Source organism: Amphiprion ocellaris, unplaced genomic scaffold (genome assembly GCF_022539595.1).
Source record: "Amphiprion ocellaris isolate individual 3 ecotype Okinawa unplaced genomic scaffold, ASM2253959v1 Aocel_unscaffolded312, whole genome shotgun sequence".
Lineage (NCBI taxonomy): Eukaryota > Metazoa > Chordata > Actinopteri > Pomacentridae > Amphiprion > Amphiprion ocellaris.
This window is the reverse complement of record NW_026559492.1, coordinates 1-18,956: the sequence shown is the minus strand read 5'-3', so window position 1 is coordinate 18,956 and position 18,956 is coordinate 1. Positions and strand designations below refer to the sequence as shown.

The following is an 18,956-nucleotide window of genomic DNA, read 5'->3' as shown; positions in this document are numbered from 1 at the left end:
CTATACTATGACGTTTTTTGGATGACATGCTATACTATGATGTTTTGTGGACGACATGCTATGCTGTGACATTTTTTGGACCAAAGGCTATACAATGACATTTTTAGAGTGACATGCTACACTATGACGTTTTTTGAGCCACATGCTATACTATGACGTTTTTTGGGCGACATGCTATACTATGACTTTTTTGAGCCACATGCTATACTATGACATTTTTTTACACAGCACTTATGCAAAAAAAGATTACCTTCAAATGCTCCACTGTCTTTAAAGACAGCTTTTCCACGTAGATGGAAGAATTCTCGTCTGGGGCCTCCAAGGTCTTCTGCATCCTCATTGGTGTCTTCATCGCTGGCAAAAGTGACATACAGCATGTCTGTGCTGTCAGCGAATCTATGCCTGCTAAACTGTCGGAGGGCAGTCGTCCACACATTCCCTCGGCTCATGTAGATTGGTCTGTAGGCTGTTGTGACCACCCTCTCACTATGTGCCCATACTATTCCTATGATTTCTTCTTTGGTCAAAGTTCTCGCAGACCTTCAAAACAAAAATACTAAATATACATTTTGACAAACCTGATGCTGCTTTTGAAACATTCAACACATCTGAATTATATGCTATATGCCTATATGCTGAAATTCAGTGATGTGGAGGCTTTTGTATCACACAGAATGTAAATATATGCCATCCAAGGAAAAAAAAATCCACATCACTGTTTACATAAACCTACTTTGACCAATGTTGAACTTCAAAATTAATTAAAAAAAATTAATTCTATCAAGTGCGTCTTTAATCAATCCAAGGCTTAACTCAATTTGCCAACAGGTATCCTGATTTGCACAAAACATATCAACCTGTTCTCATTTCCAGTGTGTCCTACATTACGTTATTTGGCCACATATGACAGCTTTACTTACCAATCTTAGTGACGTGGTGGTCGCGGCAAAACTTGAAGTATGTGAGGGCCCGGCCAGAGGTATCTGTGGTGTGGAAACCTGAAACAAAGTTTTAAATGTCAGATGTGGTGGAAAAGCCCCTGTCCCTAACACAGGGTAGGTAGACTGGTTAAAGACTGGGCAAAAGTAATTATCCAATTTTAAGTAGTTAATTACTTACGAACCGATAAAACACTGTTTCGGTTAATATCTCTTTCTACATTGTGTCTCAAGTCACTACACTTAAATCACTTCAAATAACTACACTAAATGTTGGCTTATCAATAAATGAATCAATTTCAAGATGACTTACAAGTGGATCAGGGTTGATTTATTTTACAGATGGAAATAAAGATCTCTCATTAATCACTAAAGGTTTGCGTGTATAAAAACATACATATTACAACATATTAAATATATTTAATACCAACATATTTAAGATCTAACTATATGTAGCTTAACTCCTAGACTTGCGGCCTAAAGTGGAGGAATTTTAGACTTGTAAAGACCAGGTAAACCTTAGCTGGCAATCAAGCTAACGTTAGCTACTTGTAAATTACATTTTAACATATTAATCACAGCCCAGCATGGTCACTGTTGCTACTGGTACCCACTAAGCAGTGATTAAATGAGCTTACGTTTTTCAAACACAGCAATAGGAAATCTTTAATGTGAATCACATAACCTTTGCTAGCATCACACTGACGAAAGGTAACGTTAGCCTGTCGGTCTGGCTAATTAAGTTAACAGCAACTCTGTCCAGAATGAGTTAATGAGTTGAAATTCAACCGCTTCACTTACCGTTTGTGGTGTGGACTAAAGTGCAGCCCGTACACCGGCCATAACCGCCCTCTCGTGTTGGTCTGATTGGAGCGAGCCCGCCATGTCTGCTTCTTCCCCTCGCATCACCCACTGAGCCGCAGTCGGAGGTATGGGCGGGGCTTCGTGAGCTGAGGCTACGGCAAGGGGCGTGGAAGACTGGCGTTAACCTGCCTAATTTGCATAATTTCTAAACATTTAGCTTTACACTTGGCAAACGATTTAAGATTTAACATTTAGATTTAGCATTTAGATTTATTGAAACATGATATATATATATATATATATATATATATATATATATATATATATATATATATATATATATATATATATATTTATTTATTTATTTATTTATTTATTTATTTATTTTTTTACCTTTGGGGTTTCCTTAAATGACAACAAACCAGCCTCACCTGACTGTAAAAAGGTGATTTCTGCTCTCAGTGTTAACAATAAAAACAAACCAGCTGCGGTCTCACTCATTTAGGTTTAGATTTAATATTTAGATTTAGCATTTAGATTTATTGAAACATGATATATATATATATATATATATATATATATATATATATATATATATATATATATATATATATATATATATATATATATATATATTTATTTATTTATTTATTTATTTATTTATTTATTTTTTTACCTTTGGGGTTTCCTTAAATGACAACAAACCAGCCTCACCTGACTGTAAAAAGGTGATTTCTGCTCTCAGTGTTAACAATAAAAACAAACCAGCTGCGGTCTCACTCATTTAGGTTTAGATTTAATATTTAGATTTAGCATTTAGATTTATTGAAACATGATATATATATATATATATATATATATATATATATATATATATATATATATATATATATATATATATATATATATATATATATATATATATATATATATATATATTATAATTTTTTTTTTTACCTTTGGGGTTCCCTTAAATGACAACAAACCAGCCTCACCTGACTGTAAAAAGCTGATTTCTGCTCTCAGTGTTAACAATAAAAACAAACCAGCCTTGTAGGTACTTTCTGTCAGCTTGCTCACATCATCCCGACCCCAAGACATGACTGCAGGTTGTTCATTCAGACCAGAAATAGAAAAAAAAGCTTCAACAATTCAAAAAAAAAACAAAACAAAACAAAACAAAAAGACAAATAAAAAATCTGGTGTGTGGTGTTAATCCAGATGCTCCCTCAGTCCCGGTAGTAAATCCCAGAGCTGCTGCTGCTCTCAGACTCCGCTCATGTGGCCACAGAGACGCTCAGCAGCACGGAGGACGGGACACCAGGAATGTATTAATGATAAACAGGAGGGAATGTTAGAAGGTTTTTATATTATCATTAATGATAATATAAAAAATCTTGTAACAGTAGGTTTAGTGAAAAGTCTGAGTTTGTTAACCCTGAAATAAGGGAAACTCAGGGTTTTCTGTTTCACAAGGGGAAGTAGCTCAAACTAGAGACAGAGGGGTAACTCTAGCCTGTTTCAGAAAGAGAGGTAAGTAAAGCTTTTGGTTAGTTACTGTAGTAACGGAGTCTATGAATGTAACCTGGTCAGGACCAGGTTTATCTCAGTAAACCTTGAGTTCCTCTCCGTCTCTGGCCTTTTTCAGCCACATGTGTTATTTGATTTTGTCATTCATTCAGTCAGCAGGTGAGTTTTTGTGAAGCCCAGTTCTGCTGTGTGTCAAAATGTCATGTCCTTTGATTAATGGTGCAGTGGCTGAAGGAGCAGCATTACTGTGCAGAGAATTAAATATTTTTTGGGAGATTGTTATCAGACTGTGCATAGATGTTGTTGCATTTCTGAATAGTTGTGTTTTAGAGTGGTACTGTTTTACATCACAGTTCATAATCTACATCCACAACCTAATCTGTCCTTACATTTGTGACATTACCAAGTGCAGTTATGCTCTGACATCCCAGCAGATATTGTGTGTTGCACTGTGGTTCTTTGCAAATGGAAGTGTTTCCATATAATGTGTGAGGTGCAGAGCACTTCAGTAAGGCAGCTGTGTGTAGGAGAGGCAGGAAAGTGTGCTTGGCCTTGAAAGGGTTTTTACTCATCTTTGTGGTTTTCCCTGGACATAAACCTGTCAGAGCCATGAAGGAGGAGTTTCACAGGATTGCAGATCAATGATGTAGAGATGTGTTAAATTAATGTTACATTATGTTCTGTTAATGACATCATGTTGCAATGTCAGATTGGGCTTAGTAATTTTAATGTCTTTTAGGATTTCTCAGTGTGATTGGCTGCATAGATGGCACACACATCACCATCACAGTTGCCTGACATACTGAAGCTGATTATGTGAGTAGGAAGTGCATTGACAGCATAAATGTGCAGGTGGGCTGCAGGTAGATTGAGTACAATTTCAAAATGTTAAAGGCTGCATTATAGTTCAACATGTGTTATTTTCTGCACTGTTAAGATCATATGTGGTGCTGCGTATATTATTTCTAGTGTGGAGGTCAAGTGGTGTGGTTTTGTTCATGGCTTGAGGATTTGTGATGGGTTTAACTTGAGCAATAGACTGCGATGTGCTAAGTTGCCTAAAGATTTTAACAATATGATTGACTTGTCTATGTTCTTCAATATACTGTAATGTATCCAGTGTACATTACAGGAGAGTTTGATGGTCTTTTGGTGGGTGATAGAGGTTACCATGTCAAACCAGAGTGATGATCTTCTAAGTTGACCCCCAACAGAAGTTCAAGCAGGCTCGTTGTAGGACAAGAGCACAGGTGTAGATGATCCTAGGTTTGGTGAAAGCTCATTTATAGTGTCTATGTCACCTCAGGGTCATTCTTGAGAGGGCCTGTGATATTCTTGTGGCCCGTGTTGTTTTTCCTTGTATTGCTGCAAGTAGAGGAGAGCAACACTTTGCCGTTTAATTTGAAGATGTAGGTGATGAACTTTTTCTTTATTTCATACACATGAAAGAGCTAGTTTAGTTTGTTTTTCCAATAGTTTACATAATTCAACTGTGAACATGCAGTCATGTCTGAGTTGTGTTGCAGTGTTTACATTTGTAGATGTGGCCTTGTAATGTGATTATTCCAGGCTAGCTGTAAATTTCTGTATATATTGTTTTATTTAATTTTGCTCTTTCATTTTTCTTCCTGTTCCTCTTTCTATAGTTTCTGTATTTTTTATTACCCTCTTCCATATTCCTAGTGTGACACTAACAGCCGAAACCAAATTCCTTGCATGCTGTGTACTTACTAAAGCCGATTCTGATCACTTTTCTGTCTTTGGTCTAGGCAAGAGGAAAAGGTGCAACAGAAAATTGGAACTTCCAAGCGTACTTGTGGAGATGCAGGCTGAGAAGGAGCGGAACCGTGCCCAGCATGATGAGAACATCTGGTTGCTCCTCAGCGAGGCAAGAGAGAATGAAGCGGCCTTGCAGCGGGAGGAGATGGCCCAGAATGCTGCCTTCAACCAGTCGTTCCTGGCTGTGCTGGGGCAGCTGGTGCAGGCAGTGCTGGGTGTACTGGGGCAGCTGGTGCAGGCAGTGGGCAGCCAGTGAGTCCACCTCCCAGAGACTTGAGATTTAGTTGTATATAGTTTTACTTTTAGTCCTCCACTGTAGGAGAGGCCCACCACAGTTTGTACTTTGCACATTGTAAATAGTTCTGATTTTGCTGCTGACTAATAAACTATTTTGTGACTTATGTGATTGCATCATAACTTTTCATTTTGTCTGTTAAGACACTGGTAGGAAAAGAGTCAACAATCTGAACCAAACAGTTCTGTATTCCCTAATGTGGCAAAATTCGAGGAATGTTTGTAGCCAATTAGACCAATTATGGTCCCGACAACGCCACCTGGGACTTGCACCCAGGAAATCCTAGCTCAGGTGTGTTTCACTGTCCCTAAACCAATTAAGGCTCAACAAGTTCCATTAACACAGGGGGGCGAGACGTGTTCAAATTTAACAATGTTTATTAACAATTTGTGAGGAAGGAAATAATGTCACACACCAGTTAACATATACTAACTAAAAGAAAGAATGGGCAACAAGGAATAAAAAAAAAAACCCAGGCTGGGGTTTACCCTGCGGCAGGACAACCACAAAGGGGAGAGGAATCCTCAAATGAATCACCCGTGACACTGCAAATAATACACACACAAAACCAAAAGAAAGGGGGGACCGTGAAGAAGACACCACCAGCAGGAAATAACTGCCACAGTAAGCCACAGCACCTGTACACAGAAGACAGAGACAAAGATTAATAAAACATGCCCAAACTAACCATAACTGGTGTGGACAAAAGAAAACAAAACCAAAGAACAATAAATGATGAATTAAATCAATACATGAGGCTAAATAAACTCACAAAGAAAATAACAAAAACACAATTAAACTAATGCAACAAAGCAAACCAAGACACCAAAAGGAAATACCTGAATTAATTTCCAAATAACAAAGAAAACAAAACACCATCAACTGAAGTAGCCCTTGCAGCTGTACAAGTTCTGACACAGCAGCAACACAACCAGCCTCTGCACGGAGTGGACGCAGACGGCACTCAGCCCTGCTGGGCTGAGAAGTCCGCTCCAAGCCGCCGCAAACAACTGAATGAAAAAAACATAAACAGTTCACCAAACAAATATTAAAGAGAACCAAAACAGCAGCTCAGCTTGAAGTGATGGTGGCAGTCCGATTATGCCGGGCTGTTAACTGGAAAGAAAAATAACACTGAGTTAAAAAACTCATTACATAAAATCAGAATAGCGGCTGGGGAAACCAACCCGTCACGTACCTGGCAACTGGAGGGTGTGAGCCACAAGAATACGGCTCACACACACCCACACACACCCAGAGCGAGCCTGTGATCCTATGCCCAGCAGGGCTCCAGCAGATCCCCGCTTCACCCCGGGGAATTCACCCCAGCACTCAGCCACGCTGGAAGGAGTGGAAATATGGTGATCAGCAGATGTAATCACACGCCAAAAATAAAAGAAGGCGGCAGAACACTTACGTATTCAGACAGCATGCCTTGACGGCAATCACAACAGCTGGATACACCAGAGAACGGCTGCGTCCACCAACGCCGTCATGCCAAACCACAGCCACCACGGAAGCAAGCAGGGAGCGGAGGACAGGAAGCTCCACCGCTGCACACCTGAATATAAAGGGCGCATGGTACCGCCCAGCGATTACGGTACTCGCACCGCTGGCACGGCGCCCAACAGCGGCCAGGAGGGAGACGACCTCCTGTCACACTAATAATGCATTTATGTTTAATGGGATTTAACATGTTTTAACACAAACTCCTTTATGGTTCATAATTCCGTTGACTGAATTACACCAAAGCAATACTGATTTATCAAACTGGAATATTCTTAAAACAGCTGTTTTAATGTTTTGGTGTTTAATTTGTCATGTAATCTTGCTAACCTTCACAAATAAAACAATAGCACAGACACATCTGCAAAAGGTACAAAAGTTTATTGTCAGAATTGCATTAAAGAAAACAATAGCGGTCCGGGGACAGAAAAACAGAAGTAAAAGGAGAAGAATAACTTAACTTTTGCATGACACGTACTGCATCAGTGCATCCTGTACATCTCTGTCCTCCTCCTCTACACCTTGTACCACTGCAGGCTCATGTGCTGCTGCTTCAGGTAAATCCCATGAAGTCTCATCAGAGAGCATCTGAAACACATACACAGCATACATATTTTAATACCTAATAGCGACAAACTGCAGCCATTACAGGGTTGTTCACAGGACTGATACACGATGGCTAGCGAACTAGCATTAGCTTACCCTCATATGTCGTCTCGTTCATATCCTCGTCTTCAGCTTGATACTGCTGCATCGCCTCCCAAACTCTCCTGAGTGTCTCCTGAGTGTTCCGACTCGCTGCTCTCAGCTTTCTCCGACTCTTCTATTACTTTGAATCTGACAGAAAGCCACAGACTGAGCAGCAGGTGAACCATCGTCTCCGTTATGTTGCGTTTGTGTCGCACGCAAATGACGTTAAGGGACTTTCGGCTCGCTGCGCTATGACGACTCCACCCACGATGACGCTATATGGAAAAACAACTAAACCGAGACGAGCCGAGTCAGATACAATAGTGGCGAACCGTACCGCGCCGAGTAGATGCTTGTGGAATCGCGGCTTAAGTGTTTTCTCGTTGATGTGTTTGCTCTGACGGACATTTGTGCTGAGTTCATGTGTGGTTCTGCTGAGTTCTCCTGGATGGATCCTCCCTCCCAACTTGCAGATCTGGTGTTTGGTGTCTCCCCTCCTCCCCTCCTCCCCTCCCTTCTTCTCTTTCTCTCTCGCCTATAAAAGCCCATCTGTCACGTGGGTGCTACAGTCAGTGGCCTGCAGAGGAGCTCAAGTGTGGGTCAGAGAAAAAGGAAAAGGAAACAGACTGCACTCAGGCCTTCCTCAGCTGTGAGTAACACACGTAGTATGTTAAGTATTTGGACAGAGTTGAGTGTGCGCTTTACAGTAGAGTATGTCATGAATATGCATGTGCTGCATCTTTTATGCCTCTGACTTTGAGTCTGCGGGGGTAGATGACTCAGCTGAGTCTCAGTTAACACTGAAATACAGCTCTAACACCAGTGTTTACTGCACAAAGATCTGTTACACTGAAAACTTGTCTGTCCTATGGGCCTCAGAATAAACAAAAACTAATATTTCTACTCATGAAGATAACTATTTCTTTTTGTATTGTGACTTTTTTAACATCTGAAATCCCAAGGCACATTAGCATTTTGCACCCAGGCAGACAATTGATGAAAAATCTCCTAAAATTAAGTAGTTTGGGGGGTTTCTAAGCTGGTAGTTACACTATGCATGAGGTAATCATGATTAGATGATGTGTTTTTCTATCATGCTGACTGTTGTCTGTTTGATGACAGGTTGATCCTCTGTGATTCCTCCTATTCAGCATGTAAAGAGCGAGGCTTATTGCCTCGTCTGCTGTGCTGTGTGCTGTGAGTCAGCAGAAGGGGAATTAGTGAGACTCCAGGTTCTCTCTCATGCTGGCTGTTTTTATTTTGGAGCTCTTTGGCCCAGCTGGACCAAAAAGTACTGTCATTAATCGCACTGTATAAAATGAAATAAGCTCCACTAAATATCCCAAAGATTTGAGCCAGTTTAGACCAGTTTGTCAATACACTCATTGCACGTTAGAACGAACCAAGGTCGGATTTGTGCTGGTGCATTAGATAGGTGGATCCTGATAGTGCAGCAGTGGAAAGATCTATCGATCTAAGCAGCCGTTTACTGTTTTTTCAGGCTGAGTCTTCCCACCATAAACTGTAATCATGACCAGAAATCTGCTGAGGAATCCCAGCGGGGAAGGTAAGATGTCATTTTACTTCATAGAGGACGTGCAATTATGTGACTGTACAGCACATTACCTTCGCAGCTCCATCACTAACAATTTAGTTTAGAGATCTGGATGTAATAAGAAGAACTAGGTACCGAAATACATTTATTTGAGTTACAGTTGCTCATTGCATCTGTTGAAAAGTTTTCCAAGCTCCCATGAGGTACAAGGATGTTCTGCATACTTCTGCAATGGATTAAGTTGTGATTACAGAGATAAAAATACAGATAAAGAGAGTAGTTTTGCTGATTGTGTATGTACTGTGTCATAAAATGATACACAAACAACACAAACACCCAACTTGGCTGTACAGTAGGTTAAGGCATTTGCTTCCAAACTATGCTATATTTTGCTCAACCTATAGAAACTTTGACATTGTTTTTGCCGCTTAATATTGTTTACAGCTCTTTCCAGCTGTGTTCCAGTATCACAGTATCTTTCATTGCTGTTGCCAGTGTTTGAACAATGCATCCTGATGAATTTTTATGCATGAAGTTGTTACTTTGCTGCACCAGTTAACAGTGGAAATGTCTATTTACGTAAAGGAAAATACAAAATTCTGCCTTTTGATGTTGGTCACGATTCAAACTGAATTAAATCTGCTCTGTTTTGAACTTGGCTCAGCAAACCCTTGTGAGAAAAATACATAATAAAGGTACATACAGCTTGAGACTGTGGATTTCCCTCCCAGAGCAGCTGGAATTCTGGGAGCTGACGGAGAACGGCGGCAGCCAGTGGAAGGTGGAGGAAATGCCGGGAGACTGTGGTCACGACTTCTGCATTGAAGGAGTGGCTAAATACTTTGCAACCTCCTTTGAGTGAGTGTTTTTCACTGTATGTGTAGTTACAGTATGTGACTATTTTAATGCTACAAAAACATCTTAAAGAACTTCAGTCAAATCATCTTTTCTACTTTACTTCATATAGATATATGGATTTAGCTAATTTCTAGTTAATTTCACTTAAAATGTCCAGGTTTTCTTTTCAGACCCCTTTAGAATTTAAAAAGTTGTTATAACTTGAGGCATTTTGACTTAAAATCATGAGTTGAATGAATGAACTCATCAAATGAAATGTATAAGAAATAAAAGTAGCATTTTAGCAGCCTTTCTGAGTTGAGTTGCCAGATAGTTCAAACTCCCAGAGACGTGTTTCTTTGTAATTTGAGGAAATATACAAGGTGGAAACTTGTTGTGTAACTTTATGACAGATTTAATTACATTCTGATTGTTTCTTTTCATAGTAATCAAAGCTGTTCTAACTATGATAAAGGTTCCTCTCAGTCTAAATCTTTGTCTATGTACTGACTGGTCAAAAATTCAAAAACTTCAACAGCTGAAGATGTTAGTTTTTAATGCTAGATGAAGATGAAACTTAGAAAAATGTAAAAGGGAGCAAGTCTGTCTATTGTCATTGTTTACATGAGTAGTCAGTTTAATTTCATGTCTCTTTGTTGAACTTGTTTTCTTGTGTTCAGTTGATTTAACTCAGCTAGTTTCACCACTTCTAACACGACTGAATGAATTGCACAACCAAAATGCAGTTACCTCACATCTTAAAGGCAGCAGGAAAGCTTACGTTTCGAAGTTGAATGAATCCCCCGATGAGGAACCATAAAAGAAAAGAAAAATCTTATCAGGACTGATTGTAGGGTCAGCGGTGATCTGGAGCTTGGCAGTGACAACCGATGAGTCTTGGGCCTCATGTCTATACATATTATAACATAAGTAAGGTCTATATAACTGAACTATTATAATCAATATTAATAATATATTATCCAAGGGAGGGGTTGAGTCAGGCAGTCTGAGTTGGTGCCCATCCTGCCTTGTTAATATGCTGCATAAAGTTAGCAGAAACTGAAGGCATCTAAATACTTGTATTGAATTGTATCTAGCTGCAACCCCTGAACTGGCGTTTATTTGTTCCCGTCTCAAATGCTGTTTAAGCATCTATACGTTTCAGTGAGTTTTATACTTCCTCAAGTGTTTAATGCATTTCATTTTTATGTCAGTGAGAGTTTTCATGAGTCTTTTTTTCTAAATGATCCTGGTTTATGACAAACCTGTGCATCCCAGGTTGTGTCTGAAGAGGCAGGTGATCGACCTGTTAGCAGAGGGTTTCACCTCTGACCAGCTGGATGCTCAGCCTGCTGTCAACGTGGAGGACTGGTAAGACACATGCACGTTCACACCTACTGCCAGCGAGGAGCAGCACAGGTTAAAGGGAGGCTCTTCCTGCAGGTATTGCGCCAGGACAGACTGCGGCTGCACCTACGAGCTGACTGTGAGTCTGCTGGACGAGAACCAGGAAGTCTTACAGGAGTTCAAACCTGACCCGGTGACCCTGGACCCCGACAGTGACGACTGTTCGTGGAAACAGGTTCTCAGAGCTTTTTCTCCCTTTTAATTGTACACAGGAGACCAGAATTTCAATAATTAAAAGTCCACACACAATCATGTGTATGGATCAGGGTGGTTTTATCTCTATGCCTGTGCTCCAGGTCAGCCATACTTTCTCTGACTACGGCCCTGGAATGCGTTTCATCTCCTTTGAACACGGAGGACAAGATGCCAACTTCTGGGATGGGTGGTTTGGAGTCCGAGTGACCGGGAGCTCTGTTACTGTCGAGGTCTGAACAAGAGGAAGAGCAGGAAAAGAGGAGGGAACCAAGGAATACAGTAAGGAAGAGGAGAACATTTAGCTAGAGCAAACATGAGAGCTTCACAGCGTCGGTTTTGAAGTATCTAGAGGACCAGCTTTGCCTTCTGCTTCTGTATTCCCTGCATTTTGCTGTTCATGCTGTGGAAAGATGCTGCTGCTATCAGGACCCTAGTTACACAACTGTAAAAAGACAAGACACGCTAACCTGGAAATACTAAAACTCCTGCTTGCAACCAGTCATTAACCGTAATCTGTTGACTACTACCTCTGCAGTGACACATCCTGGGGCTAAACTGGAGGGTTTGTTTTGGTGGTCGGGGTGCTGAAAGCAATCGGATGTTTTAACTTTCACATGGAAAATAAAATGATGACATAAACTGAACTGTTAATACAGAATTTGGTGGTTTGTCATTTGTCTGTACTTTGCTACTTGGCTACCTGTGCTCTGCTACATTTTACAGCAAAAATAGTGTAGTTTGTACTTGTGTACATTAATTTCACAGCTATTTTTACTCAGATTTCACAGTAGCATCCTCTCCTAAGGTTAACAACATCCAGTCATACACAAGGAAAATTAGATTTTTAAATTATAAAAATATCAGTAGACGAATACTCGTGTTAAAAAAATATTGCCTCCATTAGCAGAAATAATTACTTGTAGGTATTTTGTCTAACTGTCTGCTAGTCGTGCAAGATGTTTAGCAGTTTTCTTGGAAACACTGCCTGTTCCAAATCCTGCTCAACATTTAAATGGGATAGAAAATCTGGCCTTTTATACCATAACCTTCCATTTATTTCTTTCTGAGCCAGTCCTTGGTGGATTTGTACATTTAGAGTATTCTTAACCCTTTAACATGATGCAGATTTCTATATGAATCTCTGTCTGAAAGCTGCCCAAAACCAGAACATCTCCACCACCTTATTTTACGGTTGGTATCAGATTCTTCTCCTGAAAAGCTGTTTTCAGCAATTCTTACTGCAACCAAACTACTGTGTCTCTGATCTGTCCAGAGCACATTATTCCAACAGAGCTGCTCTTGGATGTTTGCTTATTACCAAACATTCTTACACTGTAGTTTTTGGACAGCAGGCCTCCTATGGGGTTAACTTTGTGTTATTTCTTCCAAAACTGTAGATGCAGCACTTAAACACTAACAGCTGCAGAGTTACCTGTAGATCCTGCAAGGACATTCTAGGTTTCTTGGAGACTCGTTTTCCATCAAACATTGAGTACTTAGGCTGAATTTTCTAGAGCTGTCAGTCCTAGAAAGATCTGCACCACTTGTAGACAATTATCCTCTCAGTGGAATTATTTATTTCTAATAATTTGGAGATCTTTTTAAAATCCCTTGTCATATAGCAAGTGAAGTATAAAACAACATCAGATAAAAAACACATTTAGAAAAAAATTTATTTTCATTAAATCAAATTTGTATAACTTAAGTCAAAAAGGACATAATAGTGTAATGAGCAATATAAATATATACATAAGATGTGTAAGTTGCTAAATTTGTGATTGGCAATATAATGCAGTATTAATTCAGTGGGAAATGCATACAATGTGCCTCATACCATGTTATTTTTTCTACAGCTTAAAGCGTAAGTAACACTGGCTGGTATGTGATAAAATGCAAGCAAACTGGCATTGGATTAATTCAGGTGCTACATAAGTTGTCGCTTTCTGTCTTCTGTCTTGTCATGCTTAATGGCGAACAAAACGTGCCTTTAACTACTCAGAATAGCTGAAAAAAGGATAAATTTCACCCTTTCTGCAGCTATTATCACTGCAGTGATGTGTAACTCAGTTGAACCATCACATTATTGCAGCAAAGTCTGATATTAAAGGAAAGGGAATGCCAGTGACGTGATGTGTTTGTCTGCAACTCTGCCTACTATTCTCATTCATGGTTGATTTATATCAACAGAATTTTCTGCCATATTATACTCCATCATCAGCAAATACTGTCTGATTCAGTGTCAGAAAACTATTACCTTCTGTCTATTTAGGTTTTCTTTCAGAAAATAAGTCAGCACCGAAAACATCCTAAAGCAGGAGTGGTTTTATGTCAGTAACAGCGTTTCTGTGTGTGTGTGTGTGGTGTGTGTGTACATAGCGCTTTTGAGCGTGACAGGTCCTGGTCCAGATAAAAGGAGCCAGAATGGGCTGGATTCTCATCATTCTCCTTGCGACTGCATTCTGTTTACAAAAGGCTCAAACTGCTGCTGCTCCAACTCTGTCATCACCTTGTTCAAGGCGTAGATCTACAAATGAAACGGGGGTGGACAGAGTTAATTATACACTGAGTTCAAAGCCATTTGAGATGTTACTAGAACAATACTGGATTTGTGCATGTGCTGAAAAAATAACACAAGGAACCTCGGCTCTCTGTCGCTGTTTGAGCTCTTGCTGTGCAGATTTCTGTTTGGCTCGGTCTCCTCTGGTCGGCGTCGAGTTCAGCTTTGGTTTGTCCTTACGGCAGGCAGGCTCCATGACGGCAGCCTCCACCTCAGTCAATCTGAGAGGTTTGGAGAAGACACTTGTTATTTCTGACATTCTTTCACTGAGCCTTAAAGTGTCTAAAAATGTAAACCACTCAAAACAACAAAGATGTTTTAAGATTCTGTGTAAACCCTTAGACATTTAGGTCATTTAGGAGCTTCCGTAGAAAACAAATGGACTCCTCTTTTAGGTTCTTGAACATGTCTCTTATCCAAGAGGCTTCTTCAGTTCTCAGGTCTCAAAACCTAAAAGAGAAGTCCAGTTGCTTTCTACTGAAGCTCTTTGAATGTTTTAGGAGTTAAAACATCATGGCGATTCATGAGAGTATAATTCATTGAGTGCAGATGTGTTTTAAAATGAAAATAAGACCTTCACAGGTCCTCTATTGTGTCCAACTGTGGGCAAGAAACATTTTTTCTCTGGTTACTGTAGGCTACTTGCAGAATGTTTATTTAGCACTGCTACAATATTAATTGACAGCGTTTAGACACTTACTGTTTACCTTTAAAAATGCATTTATTTCTTTATTTGATCGGAACTGTGCATGTTAATGGATGTCTATTTAGACAGCAACAGACTTAAAGATGCCAAATTACAGCAACAATGCTGATTTACATCTGCAGTCCCTGGGCAGATAAAAACAAACAAACAAAACATAACAGTGAAACCCAGGACAATAGGTCACAATAAAAGCACCTTCCAAAAAGCACATAAAGAAAATATAACAGTGAAACATACAATGTGACACAGGACAATAGGTCACAATAAAAGCAGATGTAAAATAGCAGTTGTTCCAGGCTTCTTAAATGTGAAGCTTTCTGTTTTTGTTTTCGTTGTTTTACATGACAGTCATTTATTGCCAATAAATGACTGATTTAACTGGTTATCTTTAGGCTTTGGTCGAGGAAAACACCTCGTTGTGCTGTGGGAAATTTTAATTGTCATTCCCCAAATCTTAATTAGCTGACAGAATAATAAACAGGAAAATAACGGTTAGCTGCAACCCCACATGTAAGCTGACGTCCAGTTGAACTTAACCAATACAAACCTTAGCGACACCCAATTTACAAAAGCAATAACGTTAGTAAAACATTTCTTTACTCGACAGGTTAGCTGTCCTACCCAGACAGCGGTTAGCAAAGTGCTAAACGTTTGGGAGTAAAGCTGGTAAGTGAACCGTTAGTTAGCTAATGCTAGCTCAGTGCCCTAGTTTGTATCGAGTACCATTCAAACCAACATTCGCACTTTAACTTCATATAATGTCGCACTTACCCGTGATAATAAAACAGGCAGAAAACAGGAATATAATTTGCTTAAAATAGCCTCTGACTTGGCTGTTGCTAGCTACTAGCCGAGTAGAACAGCTGTTACCAAGGTGTCACACAGAAACAAATCCGTAGTCAGTAGAGACGCGTTTGTACCAAGGTTCCGACCACGAATTCCGTTTTTTGTCCCCTTCTTCGTCTTCTTCTCTCTTTTCTAAAACTGTAATCAAGCATTACTGCCATCACGCGTTGTCAAGTTTGAACTGGTCTTAACTTCTCTATTGTCATTTTCTGAATTGCTAAAAACTGTACACCATTCATAACCTATTTATGAGCAAAAAACAAAAACAAAACAAACAAAAAAACAAACAAACAAAAAACATAAAATACTTGCAGCAAGTTACAAAATTTTTACAGATACCATTGACTTTTTTTGGTGCAAAACTCCATGCACATTCTCATTCACTAAAACACCTTTTGCGCTGTGATACACTTGTGATGAATATTGATAACCACAGGTGTCACGTTACACACAATAACACAGAATTGATCACACTGTTCTGTGTTGATGTGATGAAACCAACAGAAGCCAGAAGAGAGTGCACAGGTTGCCGAAGGCTGACAGTGGAGGGAAACCATCTGAAGGACAGCGGACAATTGCATTTAAGAAGTGGTGTGCAGATGCAATAGTAAATGTACAAATGAGCAATAATTTCAGTATGTGTACTTACGTGTACATGCAGACATATTAAGCATTGATTGTTTACAGTACTATACTGCTACATACTACTGTCAGGCTGCACTGTATCACATATATAGAAATGTATGTAAATCAGATGTGCATAAGTCTGTCTTTCTGAAGCACTTATACAGTCAGACTAGATCTACTTCAACACATTTTATGTTTCAATTGAATGCCATGGAAAGACCTCATTAATGGATTTTGCTGATGAAGCTGGGTTCAATCTGATGAACAGGAAAGGGAGATCCCTAACTGACAGCCATTGTTGAAGTCTCTGGCCAGTCTGTGTGTGGTGATGGAAAGTGTATGACTGACAACCCTACATGAGGAGAAATCTCCTTCCACGGCTAGACGAACATCACCCGCGATGTAAATAAAGTCCTCTGGCCTCGATGCTGTGGCAGAATGGATCTCTTGAATTAGATTTGCAGTTCCATTTACAGTGTACTACAACATACTTATTTTCTACTGTTTATTGCTCAGTTTATTTTGACTGTAAATGTCGAATCCACCAAGTTGTGAACAGTTTCTTTTGGTTAATGCATATACCAAATTATGTACAAACATGATTTGTTTCTGGTGCTGCATGCCCTGAACACTGTTTTCCATTTTCTGATGTAATGAAGGCTAAATAGTGTTTTCATTTTGACTGGCTTTGTATATGATCTCAGCCTGCATGTTCTTAATTTTACAGTAAGAACGAGCTATCAGATCATAGGTGAATGTGTTCGTTTTGTTGGAATGCTGTGTGGAATGATTTACAGCTAAGTTTAAAAGCATGTTCACCATAATCTCTGTACCTCTTTTAGGTTTTTAAAAACCTAAACTACTGCTGGTCTTACAGAAAATTCTCCCCTATTCAAAAACATGATCATCATTTAGTTGTGCTTAGCTATCCGTTGTTGCAGCAAGCAGATTCAAACCCCAGTTTGCATGGCTAAATAGCAGGTATACATACAACAAAAAACATAGTTGTTTCTCATGCTAATCATTATGAAAACTGGTTCAGATTGCTGCACAAATCAATAAAGAAATGGAAAAGAAAAACAGTAAGTTTTAACCCTTTGGCTTAAGAGAAAATTACATTTTCAGACACACTGCATCTCAATGTAGTCATTAATATTCAACAAGAAAAAACAAAATGAAGTTACATGTTTGATATAACAAAGAAATAACTGAGCAATAATGTCATTATTATTTCATTTTGTGAAGTAGCAAGAGCTGATGTTCACTCAGCATGTTTCATGTGATGCATTTTCAACTGTTAAAATTAAACAAATACATCAAAACCATAACTCCAATCTCTGCTGTTTGCCTGCTTTTGACCAGCAGTTTGGGAGTTCACTTTCAGAAGTTTCTTAACAAAAGCCGCAGCGGGATGAAGTGGAATTGAGTCAGTTCATTTAAAGACATCTGCTGCTCCTAAACCAGATCTGACCACTGGATGTCACCCTTAGCCCAATCATGTGAGTTTCTCTTCCCACAGATCCACGTGTGTGACTTCATTCAACATTAATCTGACTCTGACTGAGATGATGTGTTAGAAGACAGGAGAGCTTCCAGTGAATTTTTCCTGTTGACATCTGGTTGCCTTTCGCCTGCTCGTGTGGCAAAGCACAAAAGAAATATTAGATTATAAGCATGTTTTCTCTGTGTTTTCACTGTTGATTTAGAGCAGCCAACTGATAAGCGTTCTTCAGACCATATCCACTCACATACTGTGCCGACTCCACTCAGGGCACCTGTGCAGCGCATGAATCAGCTGTATGAGCCTGACACCAGCTGAGGGTTGTCCACAACACATTTATCACCACAGAAACAAAAACAGTCATCATGAAGCGACAGAATAGCTAAACACTCTCACATATGAGGCGAGGAAATCGTCTCCTCACACCAAACTACCTGACAGCGCAGGCAGTCTCTGCTGTTGTTGTGAACCTGAGGCCTGAATGTGTGCATGTGTGCCCTCTGGCAGTGCTGGGCCACAGAGATTTATCGCGCGGCATACCAACGATTTACCTGGATTTATCCTCCCAACTACAGGAGAGCGCGCTCCCTCAGAATAATATCCTGCCAAAAACAACTTCTGCTGAATGCTGCGGACAACATCCAGACCTGCTTCTCCCTATAGCTGCATAAATGAAAAACACTCTTATGTAAAGCTTGGCGATCAGCTGCAAGGGTTAAACTGGGTCCCTGAGCTTACATATTATTGAGTTTTGATGAGAAGACTTCATTTAAAAGTTGCATTCCAAGCAATTAAAGTAATAATTCTGAAGTTTTTGTTTGATTTGCTGCTTCCCATCAGAACTTTATACAACCAAGTTTATGAAATGTTTAAGTACTTGCTCCTGTAAACCTACAGCTGCCGGTAAAGACCGCTCCAAGTGGTGATCAGGTGGGGGCACAGTCATCTCATTGGGGATAAATATAAACTTTAACGTGATGTAAGAAGCTGACATTTAGTTTGTTGCTTCCAGCGGTTTGTAGGAGTCTTTCCTCTGAGTTTATTAAATACCTGCAGCATCAGACAGCAGCAGGATCCATATGGGCGTCTCCAGAGAGAAAGAAGTGTGCACATTTACACACAACAGCAGTAGTTTGAAGAATTACTTAGAATTATAAATGATCCCCAACATGGAGACATGATC

At 39.7% G+C, this 18,956-nt stretch overlaps 2 protein-coding genes and 1 long non-coding RNA gene across 3 annotated transcripts; 1 reads left to right on the top strand and 2 right to left on the bottom strand.

Moving 5' to 3' along the window:
• Window positions 1-5,705: 5,705 nt before the first annotated feature.
• LOC129348512 (uncharacterized) lies at window positions 5,706-8,010 on the bottom strand. The gene is made up of 3 exons (XR_008601077.1): window positions 7,555-8,010; window positions 6,764-7,440; window positions 5,706-6,687 (listed from the first exon to the last, which is right to left on the bottom strand). It is a non-coding gene; the product is annotated as an uncharacterized LOC129348512 (long non-coding RNA).
• Window positions 8,011-8,052: 42 nt separating this feature from the next.
• Window positions 8,053-12,194, top strand: LOC129348511 (F-box only protein 2-like). Its single transcript, XM_055008868.1, has 6 exons — window positions 8,053-8,191; window positions 9,044-9,109; window positions 9,829-9,955; window positions 11,213-11,305; window positions 11,378-11,516; window positions 11,638-12,194. Exons 2-6 carry the CDS (start codon window positions 9,073-9,075, stop codon window positions 11,770-11,772), a joined length of 531 nt encoding a protein of 176 aa, XP_054864843.1. The 5' UTR covers window positions 8,053-8,191; window positions 9,044-9,072; the 3' UTR covers window positions 11,773-12,194.
• A 997-nt stretch (window positions 12,195-13,191) lies between these two features.
• LOC129348513 (small vasohibin-binding protein-like) lies at window positions 13,192-15,688 on the bottom strand. Its single transcript, XM_055008870.1, has 3 exons — window positions 15,571-15,688; window positions 14,176-14,314; window positions 13,192-14,060 (listed from the first exon to the last, which is right to left on the bottom strand). Exons 2-3 carry the CDS (start codon window positions 14,287-14,289, stop codon window positions 13,974-13,976), a joined length of 201 nt encoding a protein of 66 aa, XP_054864845.1. The 5' UTR covers window positions 14,290-14,314; window positions 15,571-15,688; the 3' UTR covers window positions 13,192-13,973.
• Window positions 15,689-18,956: the final 3,268 nt, after the last annotated feature.

Coding starts and splice junctions, on each gene's coding strand:
- LOC129348511 (XM_055008868.1), top strand. CDS start 9,073: ATGACCAGAAATCTGCTGAGGAATCCCAGCGGGGAAG. Junction 9,110..9,828: donor GAGGAATCCCAGCGGGGAAG/GTAAGATGTCAT, acceptor TTTCCCTCCCAG/AGCAGCTGGAATTCTGGGAG. Junction 9,956..11,212: donor TACTTTGCAACCTCCTTTGA/GTGAGTGTTTTT, acceptor TGTGCATCCCAG/GTTGTGTCTGAAGAGGCAGG.
- LOC129348513 (XM_055008870.1), bottom strand. CDS start 14,289: ATGGAGCCTGCCTGCCGTAAGGACAAACCAAAGCTGAACTCGACGCCG. Junction 14,061..14,175: donor AACAGCGACAGAGAGCCGAG/GTTCCTTGTGTT, acceptor TTTCATTTGTAG/ATCTACGCCTTGAACAAGGT.